Here is a 17624-nt window from a genome sequence, read left to right as displayed (position 1 = left end):
ATGCTGCAGCTGGTTAGTAACAAGGCCAGTGCTCCCACACTCATGAACCTAGGGGCAACTCTCCTGATTACCATAGATGGTGAGGGACAAGGAAAGGGAGGACACTGTCTCTCCCTTGTCTGGGCCACCACCAAACAGATAAGAGGCAGAGCCAGCCCTCCTACACTGTCAACCTTGGGCCAGCTCACCTATACTCTCTAAATCCAGGGCCAGCTCTACTGTGCTGCCTAGGTGAAGTGCAGGGTCTGCTCTCCCTAGGGCGGCAGCAGGTGACGGGTAGGGGGAGCTCTCCTGCTTTGATGACCTCAGGGCCAGCTCTCCTGCCTGCCATTGGTGGCAAAGGATGGGGGGGGGCAGATTGCTATCCTTATTTCTGCCTTCTATATTACTAATTAATTGTATGTAACAAGAGTAAACATTTTAACCTTCAAGTGCTTGCTCTGGGTCAGGTATTGCACTGAATACACACATTGCACAACAATCTAATTAAGTCCATGCTAGCATCATTGTCAAACATGCATTGGAGAAAAGACAGCCTCTTCAGTCCATGCTGGTATAGAAAACTTGCTGCAGGTATGCATAAGATAGAAAGTTGGCACTTGTATCTTATTCTCTGCACAATGGGTCATTTCTAATCCAGACTGAATTCACTGGGGTAAGAAAGAGTGAGCCCCACAGATGGCACCTCACAGAAAGGAAAGAAAAAGTATTTACAAGCAAAGAAGTGTGGACAAGGGAGTATGTGCATTATGGGACACACTGTGACACACTACAGCTTCCACGGTGAGTGTTTTTCCTCTGTTGTGGGGGGGGGCTGCAAGGTTGGAGGGCATGTACAAGGGAAGGGGAAATGAGTGGGGTTGGGGTGTATGTTGTGAAATTCACAAAGACCCAATAAAAAATATTTTTAAATGTAGAAATTTTCCAAAATGGAAATTTAAAAGAGAGAGAGAGAGAGAGAGAGAGAGAGAGAGAGAGAGAGAGAGAGAGAGAGAGAGAGAAACCTAACCAATTTGCAGTGCTGTCTTTCACCACAGGAAGGTCTAAGTGAGCTTGACCCCAAGTGTCTTGTGGGCTTGATTTCATTTCTTCCTGTCCAAGTGTGTCAAGTGATAGTTTTGCTGGGCTTCAGAGATGTGCAGATAAGCTTAAATCGCATAGCTCAGGCAACAGACCTAGGCCTGGAGTATCTTAGAGACCTAGATTCTAATTACCACATTAGAATCTTAAATCGGGGTTTCCTCTAGCAATTTGAGATATATGGATACCCTGACGGAACATGGATCTTTTTCAAGGACAGGTGGTTGCTGTTTGAGAGGAAATGGGCAGCTCACAGGCAACCACATCCCTACACTTCCTTTTTCAATGCCACTGGTACATACGCACACACCCGCCACACACACACACACACACACACACACACACATGTCATCATCATCATCATCATCATCATCATCATCATCATCATCATCATCATCATCATCATCATCTCTACCTCCCCAAATCTGATCCCACCGCCACTGCTACAGGACAATGCTGAGATAACTTTAGGTCAGATTCCCGAGCTCTGGTGAGCCTTCCTACCCACAGCCTCCTACCTCTAGCCTCGGTTTGTCTATCACCTGCTCCTCCACGATCTCCATGACTTAGCACTTGGTTCCCTCCAGGGTATAGGGATGTAATAAACTTCTTCTCCTGCGCCTTGCCCTCTGTCTCTAGCTTCTCAGTCATTATGCCCCGTATCATTTAATCAAAATGCTCTTATCTCCCCCTTCTCGGGAATTCTGTTTTCCAACACTATTCGCATCTAGTTCGCTTTCTCTGAGTAGTAACGCTGCATTATTTTGCTGTCAGGTAGATAACGTGTCACATTCTGTGACTCGGAAGACCTCAAATAAATAACGGAGTGATATCAACTTGAAAGTGGTAAGGAACTTTTGCAGATAGAGGAACGGAGTCTCACCGTGTGACCGTGGGAAGACTTTTGCTGTCATCTCAATATCCTATTCTCTAATACACCCCTCTGGATATCAATGCTATTAGGATCTGTCCATGCAATCAACATGGATTGACAGTGAGAGCCAGGCTGAAATTCTCACCAGAAAGAAAACATGCGCTAAGGCAAAGAAAAGTATCCTCTTTCCTTCCCTTCTGAACTTATTAATAGGAGCGTCTACACCCACTACCTCTATATTCTTGCTACCCTTTAATTTTATATAATCAGACTTCTCTCCTAATGACTCTGAATTAAAAGCACTCAGAGACAAAAAGTTCCCTAACAACTTAATTGCTACCTTCCCACTCCTTGATTTCTATACTGTGCTGAAACTTTAAAGCCATTCATTTGTCCATCTTTATCTCTTCCTGCAACTCTAAACTACAGGAGTGCCACAGGTGAGACCATTGCATTAGCACAGCTTCATCACACAACAGGGACCACCGCATGGAAAGACAAAAGCTGTAGGCACTTGCCTCTAAGAATTTTGCAAGTAATAGAGAAACGCTAAGAGCTGAAGAGGTGGTCTTCCCTAGGGAAGAACCTATCAAATCATCATCCACTACCACAGAGTCAACCCTGAAAACATGCAAGTAATATCATACAGACTAAGCAGGCTCTATTTAGGAATGTGAATATATATATATATATACATATGCATTTAATAACAATTAATTTTAAAGGAGGCCATGAATTTGGAATAGAACAAAGAGAGGTATATAGAAAGATCTGGAAGGAGGAAAAGAGGGGGAAATAATATAATTATTATAATCTCAAGAAATTATTTTAAATTATATACTATATTAAAATTTTAAATAAGAAGTAATTAAGCAAAAAATAAAAAATAAATTTACATATCCCAACATTTAATTATCACAAATCTTATGGTGTAGACACATTATAAGACTCTTCTTGCTTCTGTGTGTTATCAACACAGATTAAACCAAGCTTCAGTAAAACTCCTCAAATGTCATAGGCTAAAGAATAGTAGGTTCCATTCTTGCCCACAATACACATGTGTTTCAGGTCAATGGGTAGGAGGTAGGATGGGGTTCTGCTCATCCCCAGCAGTTGAGTACTGCCACAGGGCAAACAGGCCAGAGTGCCTGATGGAATGTTCTTAGATGCCTTATGCTTCCACAGCTGACTGTTCTGTCCAGAAGTCATGAATGTAACCTCTGTCTTCAACTCCGTGCTAAAACCAACCATTACCCCAAACTATTGCCCAATGAAATAGTAATCCAAGGTTTCCATACATTTGAAGAATTGCAAGTCCCTGCCCCATGGTACAGGGTTACCACCAGGCAAGGCCTTAATTGGTCGGTGTTTCTATTACAAATGGTGCAAAAATGACCATTCTTATCTAAACTCTTAATATACAAGTCCAAATATACTATATTATAAATTATTAAAATGCAATCATTGACCAATATGTCCATTTTAATTGTAATGGGTGTTGCCATTTTGTTCCGGTGGTGGTGGTAGTTGTGTTGTGTTGTGTTTACTCTGTAGCCCAGGTTTACCTACAACTCACTGTCAACTCAAGTTGCCCTTAAACTTGCAGCAATTCTCCTGCTTCAGCCTCCCAAGTGTTGATGTTATAGACATAAGACATCACAGTTAGTTATCAAATTTCCTGGAAATATTTTTTTCTTTTTGAATCCACATTATGATTACAATCTATATATGTGATCACAGTTGATAACATTTACATATGTACACAGAAAATTGACTTTTTACCTTTCTATTCAATCCTGGTATATATTTTTGCCAAAGTAATAAATATTAACCTTCTATGTTCCCCCCGCCCCCAAATAACTGGGTTTAAATTTGGTAACAGAAATCCCTGTGTGAACCATGTTTCGTTCATTGTTGAGGAATATCATAAACCAGCTGCATAATTCTCTTGGGTCTGATTTTTAAGCCAGCATCATATGAAATGAACCACACATCCTCCAGTGCCAATTTCACACAAGTATGTGTTCCAACATCTTATAAAACATTTGGTTGCCCCACTGGAATTAGACTATATGACTTATTGCTCCTTGTCAAGTTCTCCTGCAAATCTTTATGCAAATTGACTGTTTCATATAAATTTTATATTTGCTTACCTAGTTTAAGTAAAACTACTGCAATTTTTATAAAGGCTATAAATCTGGACCTCCCTGAGTTCCCAGGGACTAAACCACTAACTGAAAAGTACACATGGAGAGACCCATGGCTCCAGCTGCATATGTAGCTGAGAATGACATTATCTGGCACCAATAGGAAGAGAAGCCCCATTGGTCCTGTGAAGGCTCGATGCCCCAGTGTAAGGAAATGGCAGGGCGGTGAGGTAGGAGTGGGTGGATGGGAGTGGGAGCACCCTTATAGAAGCAGAGGAGGGGGATGGGATTGGGGGATTCTGGAGGAGGAATCTGGGAGAGAAAATAACATTTGAAATGTAAATACATAAAATATCCGATAAAAAAGGAAGAATAAAAGTGTATCAAAGAAAAAATAAAGGATATAAGTGTACGTCAGCCTTAATTTTAAAGTCTTCCATGAAGATCAATCTTTTTGTGTGTTCACCTCTTCTCCCTTCTTTGAGTTTTACACTTTCTACAAACCAAATGATCTCTGAGACCACCTCTTATTTAAGAATAAAATACTTTTTTTTCCAGATACAGCATTTTCAATAGAGTCTGAGATGTCCTGGAACTCACTCTCTAGACCAGAATAGCCTCAAACTCACAGAGATCCTCCAGCCTCTGTCCCCAGCCAGTGCTTGGATTCAGGGCAGGTGCCGCCACCACCTGGCTCATAAAACATATCTTAAATTTAAACTTTCAACATTTTGCTCTGAGCTTTTGCGAATCAGAAAGTCTTTACCTCAGACCCTCTCGTCAGAAAACTGGCTTTTATTTCCCTGGGTTCCCTGGCCAAAAAGGCGGGTGTGTGTGGCTCTGCAGACACAAGCATGTAGACAGAGTGAAGATACTGAGATCTACTTTCTTCCTCAGAAATGATAAACAGTGACCTGTGGAAAAGATACCTGAACACTGTGATGGGTGAACAATTCTAAAGGCCCAGCATACGTAGGTCAATGACCCAACAGAGGTTACCTTCAGCTTGAACTGTAACACAGTTATATACCAAAGCCTGGGCTCACTTGAACAAACACTTTTCTTAGTCTCTACTTAGACCAATAATAGTTGAATCTCAAGTCATAATTAACGGTTGCTCTGTTGACATCATCCTAATGATAATTCATTCTTGGGAGAGCTATGAAAATATACACAGGCATCGGAGAAGACAGCCATGTCCTGTCTGGTGTGTTTCTTTTTGTTAAACCTTCCCCCATAGGATCATAAAGGAGGAATGGCCCACCAGGGAGAAAATGGCAGCCTGGGGCTGACACCCAGGCCTGGCTCATTCATTGACCTTCTGGTTGAGCAAACTCAGGTAGAAACTTGCATTGGTTGGTTGAGTACTTGCCATTCTTTTAATATATATTTTTCCACCCCAACGTTCCTACTCTCACCCTGAGCTCTAATTATGACTTCTAACTGTCACATTAAACCAAAGAAAAAGTGAAACTCAAAGTCCCACCCCTAGACCCTCCGATTTAACAACCTTATTAATGGTATGAAGACAGAAGACCCTTGTTCCACATACCCTGTTCAGAGCGGCTAGAACCAGCTTGTGGATGTCAGTCCTGAAGCACTGTGTTCTGAGCACGTTTGGTTGGCATTGCGAGTCATCCCTGGAATCTTCTGATACTCCTAAATTCAAGAAGAAATAGTGACAAGTAGGGACACACTCTTGTCAAACGCACTGACGCTGAACACACTGCCGCTTGCTAAAATCTAGGATAATTTGGGTTGGCCTAGGTTCCCACCCTGTGGAACTTGGCTTCTTCACTTAAAGCATTCGTTTCTCTGCTGCATTTTCAGTGCCTGTCTGCACAGATCCCTGTAGCGTTTCACCGCTCTGCAAGCACGCGTGCCAGCCAGTCACTCTCAGTAGGAAACTGAGGGAATAGTAGCCTCAGGGAATGAGCTACCACGAGCGTCTTCATGCTCCCTGCTTCCCAGAATGGAAATCATTTCCTTTCCACGCAGCAGCCCTTCAAGTCATGTACACTGTTAACTTTTTCAGCGGCAGACCCACAACCTCATCTTTCCACATCTCCAGGGTCCAAGAACAGTGCTTCAGTGTAACAGTGGCTTGGGAGACACCATTACACCAACATGTGGTAGAGTCAGGCAGCATCAGTTGAAGTCTTCAAAGATCTCTGTGTCTGCGTACCTCAGTTTTATCATCTATATATTGCAAAGTAGAATGGCAGCTGCGTGCAGTAGAGGCGACAGACGGCAACGCCATGCCTATTAATGTGTACATGTAACACCGTGTTTACTAATACCTATTTATGCATGTACAGTGTAGCCTTAAAGTCATCATTTTTAAAAACATCAGTGATCATCTAACTGACTATTAACTAGCTATAGTGCTTCAGGGTCCGTTTACAATCCTGCTAAGAGAAAGCACAGGACTAAAGAGACAGCTCAGAGGCTGAGAGCATTGGCCGCTCTTCCAGAGGACCAGCCTTAGTGCCCAGGTCCCAGATTAGGCAGTTCACAGCCGCTTGACCCTTCTGGTGCCCACGTGTATTGTAAGCATATGGTTTGCTTATATAAACTGGGGGACACATTCATACACAGAAAACCTTTAAGAAAATAATTGCACATTCAAGGTGCATATATATATATTGATTGACGAACAAGCCTGGTTCCAGCAGGCTTTTACTGCTCTTTAAGAATCCATCCACCTCAAAGAAATAAACTGGGAGCACTAAAGACTACAAAAATAATTTATTAATCTGAGCATGGCAGCACACGCCTTTAATCCCAGCACTCTAGAGGGAGAGTCAGGTAGAGTTCTGTGAGTTCAAGGCTAGCCTGATCTACATAGTGAGTTACAGGACAGCATGGTCTATGTAGTGAGTTCCAGGACAGTCTAGGCTACATAGTGAGACCTTACCTCTAACTACTAAAGCGTGTGTGTGTGTGTGTGTGTGTGTGTGTGTGTGTGTGTGTCTGTGTGTCTGTGTCTCTGTGTGTGTCTGTCTCTCTGTGTGTATGTATGTATGTGTGTGTCTGTGTGTGTGTGTATGTGTGTGTGGCTGTCTATGTGTGTGTATGTGTGTTTGTGTGGTGTATTTGTGTGTGTATGTGTGTATGTGTGTGTGTATGTGTGTATGTGTGTGTATGTGTGTATGTGTGTGTGTATGTGTGTATGTGTGTGTATATGTGTGTGTCTGTCTATGTGTGTGTCTATGTGTGTGTATGTGTGTGTGTGAGTGTATGTGTGTGTGTGAATTGTTCTGCTTCATTAAATCTACCAAATTAAAAAATTAATAATAAAATTTTAAGTAAAGTTATGCCTTAATGCCAGTCCTGAATGGGAAATGATAATTTAATTTGAAACATACAGATTGATCACTGTTTTCATTCAAAGTATCAGATTTTAAAAATAAAATTAGTAAGATTTTCTTATTTTGAAACACTTGTCTCACAATGAAAATCTTCTTAATTCTGAAAGAGGAAACACCTAGACGCAGTGGAAAATAGTTGGTTTAGTAAACTTTTATTTTATGAGGAATAAATATGGATTTCAAAAAGTTGGAACTTTATATGAGAGCAACACAAAAAATATTAGCGGTCCCCTACTTATCTGTGAAATTCACTCTCTCTACATCTGCCTCACCCCCTCCATCATCTCGCTAGATTACCATCAACTCCTAACCTACTCTCCTACATCGAGTCCCCACTCAATCACCCCATACAACACCATCATTGATACGAATTGCAAATGTGGTCACAGAACTATAGGGTAGTGATCCCAATTATTAATGCATATTATTAAACATACTTTTTACAGTTCCAAAAGTTATTCACATTGTTGCTTGATATCAGAGTTGTGTATAACAAGCTCTTGACACCCTAATGGTATACACACACACACACACACACACACGCTATATGTGTGTGCATACATATGTATATATGAGTATATTTCAGACCTATAAAAACAAAAGAGTTTAAACATAAATTATTCAGAAATCTAAACTTTTATTAAATTCATGGAGATACGTAAAATCAAAGGGGGAAATGCACATATACATGAAAATATTTAAAAGAAACTGGTAATCTGACTCAAACTCATATAACACTTTCTCCAGTCAGAGTTACCACTAGATTGAATGCAAGGTGATAGGCTAAAAGCCATCCTCTCATCCTCAGTGGTAGAGCATTCTAAACATCAATGGGATGCTAAACCCTTGCTCACGTTTAATTGTACTACTGAAGTTTTCTTCTCGGAGTACGCCAGAAACGTATCAATTCTACAATTCCATTAGTCCGGGAGGGACACGTTTTTCTTAAAATGTTTAGAAGGAATCCTTCTAATATTTGTAAATAAGATATGAGAAACAAAAATAATTCAAGTAAGGCCATCACTAAGTTTTCAGAACATTTTTGAGCCTTTAGTAAAATTTAACTGTTCTCCATGTGAAATCACTTGCACTTAGGGTCTGTTTGTCCTCCCAGACTCGTCCTCATACCCTCCCCGGCTTGTCTTTACTCAGTGTGCTCACGTTCCTGAAGGCTGTTCTCGGCATCTGACTTGTCCTTGAGTCAGAGCCATCTACTCCCTGACCGATGTGCTCCTCTGAAGACATTAGGTGCACCAGTGTACTCAAACCTGCCCGACCTTGGTCTGCAGCGGAGCCCTTCACTGCGGTAATCAATCATCTACTCACCTGTCTACTGAGCTCCTGACGTAATAACCAATGTTGCCCTCACTCCCTGTGTCATTCAACCCACTAAAGCATCGCGGTGTTCCAAAAGGGAGGCATTTAATAACATGTGATGAAAGAATGTGGGGGCAGGAGTGTTAGAGAGAGCAGAAGGGCAGACAAGGTGACAGCTGGGGACAGCCAGGCAGAAGGAGATCGTTAAAGTCAACCAGGGAGAGCCCACGGGGCTCTGCCAGAGAAGAGCTAACTTAACCACGGACATGAAGGATTGGAGTGAAGCAACAGACGAGGGCTGAAAGAGTGTTCTGTATTAGCCTGAACTTAAACATGGCCGACGCCAAGGGAACTAGCGAAGAAGCAACAGAGATGAATAGTCCTGAGCGACAGAAGTTTCTCTCTTTAGACTGTGTTCATTTCTTACGTAAATGAAGTGCTAAATATTCTTATGAACTCCTCTACATCATCCTTTCTCATGGCTTTTATTTGGGGTTTGGCAGAAAGGTCTGCGCGTGGCTGTCAGAATGTGGTTCTTTAAGCTTGGCCTAGAAAACCAATGCTAGACGAAAATGCAAAAATTCCGTTTAAATGGTGGCTTCTGAGTACAGCCAGTTCTGTGACTCACCCGGCACTACAAAATGCAGAAGAGCTCGCAGTGCCTCCAGCTGGACTGACAGAGACGTTCCATGGGTTCTCATCACTGTTAGTATTTTGGGGATCACCGCCGCCACTGTGTCCAGAGAAGGGTGGCTAGGGGTGGAAATAGATTGTTTATTGAGAAAGAAAAGTACAACCTGGTTTATTATGTACAAACACAGAAGGGAAGCCGGAATGGGTGATCAGAGCCAATGTGTGTTACCAGGAAAATCTACAGGAAAACGCACTTGAACCCAACCAAAACATTAAGAGTTTAAATTCTGACCCCAAGAACGAGGTCTGCGGTAGCCTGGAAATCTCTCGATTTAGTTTTATGAAGGTGGCACCTTCCTTCTCATCAGTGTGTGGATCACGGGCAACATCTCAGAAAGATGTTCACGTCTTCATTTTTCCAGATTAAGAAAACAATTGTTGTTTGAAGGAGGAAATACCAAAATCCTTTAACTGCAAGAGGCAAGGCCAGGAATCCTGCGTCTTATCAGGGTTCGTTTTCCAGACTAGCACCACCGGACTTTTTTTTTATACAGAGTTTATTAGCTCACATTAAACTCAAGACATCTGAGCCTCTCATCTTCCCTGGGTGAGCCACTCTGGAAAGGCAGACTGGCCATTTTGCCTCTCTCAGTGTCTTGCCCACACCCATCTAACACAATGAAAACCAACATTTAAATATTGCAACCCATTTTTTCAAAATCAACATTTAAAGAGAGAAATGTGACAGAGATGATGAGAGACAGATAGATGAGCTGGACCTGTGTGAAAGGCAAGTAACTCCATTCTTTACACATGTGTGCTGTACACATCCTAACGTTATTCACGTATAATAACCATATTGCCGACAGCGAGGATTTACCGACAACTTAAAACGCACCAAGCTTATCCTAATCCTTCATAAAAATGAATTTTTTTAATCCTTATGCCCTAAACCCACATCTTCTGAAACTGTTACCTGATCCCTCTGTTTTATTCTTCTTAGAAGAATCCTGAAGCCCAACCATTCGATAGTTGGTTCCTATCAGGAACACAGTCATTCAGCTTCCTCTGAGACAAAACCCCCACGTAGGAGGAATTTCACTAAGACTCCATGTTCAAAGAAGAGGCAGAAACATCCCAGCCCGAAGGAGAGCTCATTAAACTCAGGGAGTAAACTACTCACACCCTTCAGGAACCCTGAAACTGACGAGATTCACTAGACTTCTTCCTCCGGGGCCTGTATGACCTGTAAGGCCTGCTGAATGTCTCCCTTAGAGCAGCCCAGGCCTGAAAAGGACAGACACCAGAAGCCTCTCAGACTGCACCAGCTGCCTGAAGAGGCTCAGCTCACCTGAGCTCCGAGGGATGAGCCCCGCCCCTTAACCATCTGAGCCCTGTCTGAGCAGTGGGCTCCAGGTTCCCAGCTTTGTGAGCTGTCACCCACGCTGGCGTGGGCTTTGGTGATGCAGCTGTCTTTTTGCTCCAGGACGTAACTCTTTACCTTAGTCCTATAAGTAGCCCCAATACATCTCATCGACTCACTAAGTTGGACTTCGGTGATATTCTTACTTGGTCTGCTGTAGGTTCAACGTTTAGAACAAACGGGGACATTTGTTCATTCGTCCCTAGGAAGAGTGTCTGCCAGCAAGCCAACGCACAAGAGCCATGTCACCCACAGCACCTGTCCCCTGGATGATTTTTTAATCCGTATCTGTTTCCCGTGTGGCTGCTTTCCATTGAATATCAATCAAACAGTGCCAGAGTTATCATACATTCTTTGCTTAATAGATTGAGAAAATACACTAAAAATATATTGCTGGGGGGACAGGGGGGACACCTGCCTGAGTTTCAGTTGTCAGCAGGTTTTGTAAGTCTCTAGCTCGCTCTCACCATTTCTACCACAGATAACAATGTCTGGCCTCTTTTGTGCCACTAACCAGACACACAGTGTCACCAAGGCTGGCCAGGAAGTGCTAGTGAATAAAGCATCATTGGGAAAGGAATGAGAGAAAGAAGAGAGGCCAACCTTAACTCAAATGGAAGAAAAGTAATGCAAAATAAATTATAATAAATAAATAGTGCCCTAATTCTGAAAAGCCATCATTGCAAAATGCATATTTTCATAGTTTTGTATGTTCACATATACAGTGATCTGAAAAGCTGTTATCAGTTCTGCTACATAATTGTTATTTCCCAAAACAGGGTAACACCACGCTCGAAGCACAGAAGCAAACCTCCACCATATTTCTGCAGTCTCTACCACACCTCACACTTTTTAATGCTTGGATACAATATTTCCAGAATATCAGGGACAGATGACAAGATGGCTGTCCTCAGAGACCCTGTTTAGCTTTTATTCCAACAGGTGCTTTGAATGACAGTCTGCCTGGCTCAGTGTCCTGCATATATATGAATATGTGTGTGTGTGTGTGTGTGTGTGTGTGTGTGTGTGTGTTGTATGTATGTATTTATATGTGTGTATGTTTATATATATGTGTGTATGTATATGTATACATACATGCATATGTGTGTATGCACATGTACATGTATATATGGATGTGCATATGGGTATGTATGTGTGTATATGTATGTGTATATGCATATATATGGATACATAAAAATATAAACACACATATATGCTCATGAATGTGCAGTACCTTCCTTCAAACAGATGACTCAGCATCTTGCAGCCACTCTCTGCCACCTCAGGAACCTGGGCGTGCCGCTGCATCAACTCCAAGACATTCAGGTACACTCCTTTTGCCAGCAGGATTTTCCTGAAATTAACTAGAAGGTGTTCTTCAAGTTACTTACAGTAATGAAAGTACACACTTGCAAGAACGCATATAACATGTTTCATAAGCTACTTAAAGACCATTAACAGCCACCTATATCTTACAAATATATGACATTCTCTGCTTTTCATATTTATTAATTATTTATTGATGTTTCCATTTAATTTTTTTATTTGCAGAGTAGACAAATGTCAATGCGATTAATACATTAAAACCCATAAGAAGTGCTGTGTAGAACAACACATGTAAACAACACTCCTCACGATGAGGGTGAGAGTGAAGTGGATGTCTAATCTTTGAATGTCACATATGACCAGACTTACATCGAGCTTGGAAGCACGAGTATGCTAGACATCAGTGCATGAACTAGAGACACTTTGTGTGCACAGACACAAGCCATCCCTCCACTGATGATGGAAGTCAGAGGCAGGGCTGAGGAGAAGGGCCACAGGTGTGTGGATGTGCATCGCTCGCTGGTAACCAGGATAATGGAATGGCCTGGTCTGGGATGCCCTGAACTACCTTGCACATATTTCATTCATGGATCCCATCGCTCTCTACTGTGCAAAAACGGCATTGTTCAAGAATGGCAAACATGACTGGGAGAGGGGTAGCATCATGGAGTCCCTTCCGAGTGTCCAGAACATCTTCATGTTTCCCTATTTATGTGCATGACTTTAGTGCCTTTATCTCTTCTATTTTAGCAGAAGATTATCTTTGTTCAAAGGCGAGTCACAAAAACGCCAACTCCTACAGTAGTCACCTTTAGTGAATGCCCATTCACGTTTGTATCTCCTCTCAAACCCCCCATCTCAGCTTGATTTCTGTCTGGGTGACGTCACGCATCGCATTCCTTAGTTACTCTTCTTGTCCATCTTTCCCATTAGAATTTGACTCCCTGAGCCTAAAATTTTTATTGAACCATCATACTGCAAGGGCCTAGATTTTATGGAATCGAGCATGTAAGACGAACTCAGTACATAGAAGCTCAATTCATTCAACTGATTAACTGAGTGAGAAAAGTATCACAAAAGACGATTGGGTCTAGGCCTTCAAATTGCTATAGTTCCAAGATGCCATCTCCCCCCCCCACTTCTCCTTATTCCTCTTGCTCTTTAATTTGTTTTTGAGATTTAGTAGCTGAGGTTGCCCCCAAATACACATTCTCCCTGCTTTAGCTAGAGTGCTAGGATTGCAGCTGTACGTCATCATTCCTGTCTAAGAACCCAGTTCTTCTTCCTGCCAACCCAACCCTGGGATAAACAAAAAACAAACAAACAAAAAATCCCTTCACCCTTCATAGTCACTGTCCAAAGTAGCCTGCAGTGTGAATTTGGTAGTGGAGCTAAAGAAGCAGGCCGTTCAAGATCCTTGAACTCTATTATACCAAGAAGCCCAGCATGGGCAAGGGCATCTAGGAACACCTAGCTGATAGCCAGGGACAAAGGCGTGGGAGCACGAAGGGAGGACAGGAACTGATTCGAAACAGATGCTAAGCTGACTCACTAGATCTTTTGTCCCTCAGAGGCCATAACAGAAGCCACCCCAAGTCACAAAATCTTGATGACGGATTGTGGGACCTAAGAGAGTCTCCTAATGGTTAAGACCCACAGGCCACGCTGTCACTGCTTGGCAACGAGCTTCACCTCTGCTGGGGTGATGTACACAATGCACGTTGGCTGCACTGCAATCCCTGCCCAGACCTCCACAGCTGCAGGGCAGCTCCTGTGATGACTCAACACTGGGTCAGACCCTGTCGTCACTCGAGGCCTGGCTGCTCCAAGCCTTTGAGTAATGAGCTGGATTCATTGTTAACTCATTAGCTTTGTTCTTTAACAATGTCCCACATGTACGCAAACATTTGATTGGGCTCTCCTTTTATGAAAGATGAGAGATGGGTGAGAATGGAGAAAAACTGGAAGGAGACACTTTCCCTCTTGATTTGAACTGAATAGGGCAGCCTGTAGGAGGCTCGTCTGCTTGTTTTCGTCACTAGCCTGGCCTTGCCACTAAAATCTGGTGTCTCAGATCAATCTTCCTTTCTGTTTCTTTTTTTTTTTTAATGTTTCATTGTCTAAAAATATCCCAGAAGAGCTGCCAAATCCCCTTGCCTGGTGCCAGACAAGTTTTCCTGGCAAAATTTCCTGTTTCTGGGGTCAGTAATCTTAAGTAGTTTGACCCAGAAAACCTTAAAGTTTAGGGATCTCCCAAGGTATAAAAGAGCCGCTTCTCTCTCCATAAGTACGCAAGGCTGTAATACTCACAGGAATTTTACATAAAAGGTCATTTTCAAAAAGTCATAAATATAAAACAGCTCATTCTGGACAATTTTACCAGTTTTCGAAACACCGAATAGCTCATCAAATAGCAACACACCTATAAAGTTTATATAAGAAAAGTGAATAAATATGTAAAGGAAAATGTGGGCCATCTTTTTTAGAGGAAAAAAGGCCCTATGAGGGCTTTAAAAATTCTGGTGGCATGTGAGCTAAAAGTCAATCAACAGAAACTGAGTGCTAAAATAGAATGTATATATATATGAAAGCTACGCAGCTATTACAATTGTAATAATAACAATAAATACATTTATTAATATAAGGAGGAAAACATAACATGCATTTAAGTGGATACAATGTTCCAATTTCTGCAGTTATGTATCATATGTGCCCCAGATGAGTACATTTGTAGATGTATACCTGAAAGCTTTATTTTTTTAATCCTTTATATACCAACACAGACACTTCAGCTAGCTCCACCTACATGTCTGAATTTTTTAGAATTTGTAGCTTTTATAAGAAAACAGTACGTTTTTCCTTTGTATTAAAAAACACAGTATTCCCCCTTACCATTTTGTTCCAAGAGAGTGGACAGAGCATGCGCAGCTGCTTGGAAGACGTCTTTGGAAGAAGAGTGCATCAGCATAGACAGCATCACTTCCCTGTGCGCCGGGAACCTTTCAAAAAGCCAAGTGCACCTCAGTTCACAGCAGCCTCCAGCTCCATTGCTCACTCACGCTGCCTGTGAACCCTAACAGCGCAGGCATGGAGGCCGAGCTGTACGCCACCTCCACTCATAGCAGAAGCTTAAACCGTACAATGCTACAGGTAGATGTTAGATTCAACTATGTCCAACACTAACACTTCTGCTTCTGCAGAAGCCTGCAAGCCTTTTGGAGAACACTTGGCTTTGTAAACATGTAACAAGGGGTAGACCGCTACAAAGTTGCTATGGGTTGCTATCACACCCGGTGGACAGAAAAACAGAGATAAGTTCTATCCGGTTTTGTAGACGCGTGAGGAGGGATAGGCAGCTACAGAGTTGCTGTGGTGAAAATCACACAGGGTGGGCAGAAAAAGAAAGTTATATCCTGGAAAGGATGGGCCGAACAGCACAGCATTTCTTCCCACTTCTCAGAGCAAGAGTCAAACTGAAATGAAACACATGCATTGCTCGCTTCTCAAGTTTTCCGTTTCGTATTTTGGACTATGTTTTACTGTGAGTAAAGGAAAATGCACAGCAAGAAACTGTGCCTAAGAACACTGTTGTGGACCGTGGCAACCAAATCATGACTCTTGCAAGCCTTATAAATGCCACAGGAACATTAACATACCAGGTGCACAAAACATAACAGAATTAAAATGCACAAGGGTTGTCAATCACAAAGCAGGATGAGGGAAGGGCATTGGCAGATGAGCCACAAACAAGAAGAAAGCAATCCTTTAAAAAATTTAAAAATTGAAGCGCCAAGAAGAAAAAATAAAAGGAGAAAGCATGGATAATGGAGGGACGGGGGCACTTAAGTAGGGAAAAGAAATTGGACTGATCTAAGAGACAGCAGAAAAAGATGTGCTTTCCTCTTAATAATGTACTTACTGGAAAGACCTCTGGGTACTGAGGACTATGTGTGCTGTGAACTAAGATGTGTAAATTGCAGCCTGCATCTGAACATAAGCTCCTGAAAGGTCGCTCACTCGGGATAATTCGGTTCCTGGTTTTTCTTAGTTTTCAAGAATCACTATCCCTTCTCCAAACGGAAGTTTTAAAGTGGTGTCTGTTTCACTAAGTCCCTCTTTACCAGCAGTGGGCTATTATGCAAATAGACCTCTTTTGGAATCCATACTGCTGTCAGTCCAGACCTTCCAGGGAAGGTTTCTAATCCAACAGGCAACCAGCTGGCTGGTGGCCCCAGTGGCTCTGTGAATATGCTTGGCTGGAGTGAATTAACATGCATCTGTACCTGGTCAGCCAGAAAACTGAGGGGCTGGTTTCCAGGATTCACAAATAATTGAATGATTCCTGATGCCAAAGCCCGAAGTAGAAATTACAATGCTCTATGTCTCGGTAGAGGTTAAAACCCTACACCGCACCAGACGTGGAAGTATGGGTTCCAGCATGGGCCACACCTTAAGAGCCTGTCTTGTGGGGAAACTAGATGAAATTATATACCCTCCACTAACATCAACAATGCAAAAGCCTAAATTACAGCAAGAAAAACTAGTGACGGCAGTTTCTCTGCACTGGCTGAAACAGAACCGGGTTTTCTCTCATGACAGAGATACTGACTGGCCGTCTTCATCTCCAATCTTCTCGTGCAAACTGCTCTGGTACATGAGGAGATTATTTAGGGCCCAGCAGGCGGCCTCCTAGATCAGGAAGGAAGGAGAAAAATGAATCAAAATCGCAAGGATGGGAAAGCCAGATCAGAAACCAGGGGACGGGCTATGTGTCTGACCTGCACGTGTTTGTTCTTTCGATGGCGCATCAGGGCTTTATAGCAGGGTTCCAACCAGAAAGGCTTCTCACTGTCCTCATCGCTGTTTTCCTGAGTCTCACTTCTTTCCTCCAGGTCTTGGTTTAAGAAAATAGTCTCGGCTTAAAATAAAAAGAGTTATAGATATCTTTGACGTCCATATCCTCACCAACAGCTTAAACAGCCAAGACGTTTGAACGCTTTCAACATAATGTTCCTTACTAACTACCTTCTTCGCTAATCACAAAGTGATTTTTAACATTTTACGCATGTGTAACTGATGTCTCATCATGTGAGGAGGGTTGCCCACCACCTTGGTGCCTAAAAAGGATCATCTGGAGTGATTTTTTTTTAATTATTTCTCTTGGGTACTTTATATATTTACATTTCAATGTTATGCCCTCTCTTCCATGCCCTCTTCCCTCTTCCCCTGCTTCTACAAGGATGCTTCCACTCCCGCCCACCCACTCTAGTGGCCTGGCATTACCCTACACTGGGGAAACACATCTTCACAGGACCAAGGGCTTTTCCTCCTATTGATGCTGGACAATGCTATCCTCTGCTACACCAGAGCTCCGAGGAACTAAATCACCATTCAATGAGTGCACATGGAGGGACCCATGACTCCAGCCACATATGTAGCAGAAGATAGCTTGG

At 42.5% G+C, this 17624-nt stretch overlaps 1 protein-coding gene across 1 annotated transcript in view; it reads right to left on the bottom strand.

Annotated features, from left to right (window-relative positions):
• The window catches only part of Lrrk2 (leucine rich repeat kinase 2), a 144672-nt gene that overhangs the window by 103207 nt on the left and 23841 nt on the right, over positions 1–17624 (bottom strand). Inside the window, exons 9-14 of the mRNA XM_032885325.1 lie at positions 16950–17089; positions 16781–16860; positions 15064–15170; positions 12080–12209; positions 9418–9542; positions 5654–5760 (exon numbers count right to left, since the gene is read on the bottom strand). Coding sequence (XP_032741216.1) covers positions 5654–5760; positions 9418–9542; positions 12080–12209; positions 15064–15170; positions 16781–16860; positions 16950–17089 — 689 coding nt within the window. The remainder of the gene's footprint in view (positions 1–5653; positions 5761–9417; positions 9543–12079; positions 12210–15063; positions 15171–16780; positions 16861–16949; positions 17090–17624) is intronic.

The sequence above is a fragment of the Rattus rattus genome, chromosome 1 (genome assembly GCF_011064425.1).
Source record: "Rattus rattus isolate New Zealand chromosome 1, Rrattus_CSIRO_v1, whole genome shotgun sequence".
Taxonomy (NCBI): domain Eukaryota; kingdom Metazoa; phylum Chordata; class Mammalia; order Rodentia; family Muridae; genus Rattus; species Rattus rattus.
This window is presented reverse-complemented; position numbering and strand designations above follow the sequence as displayed.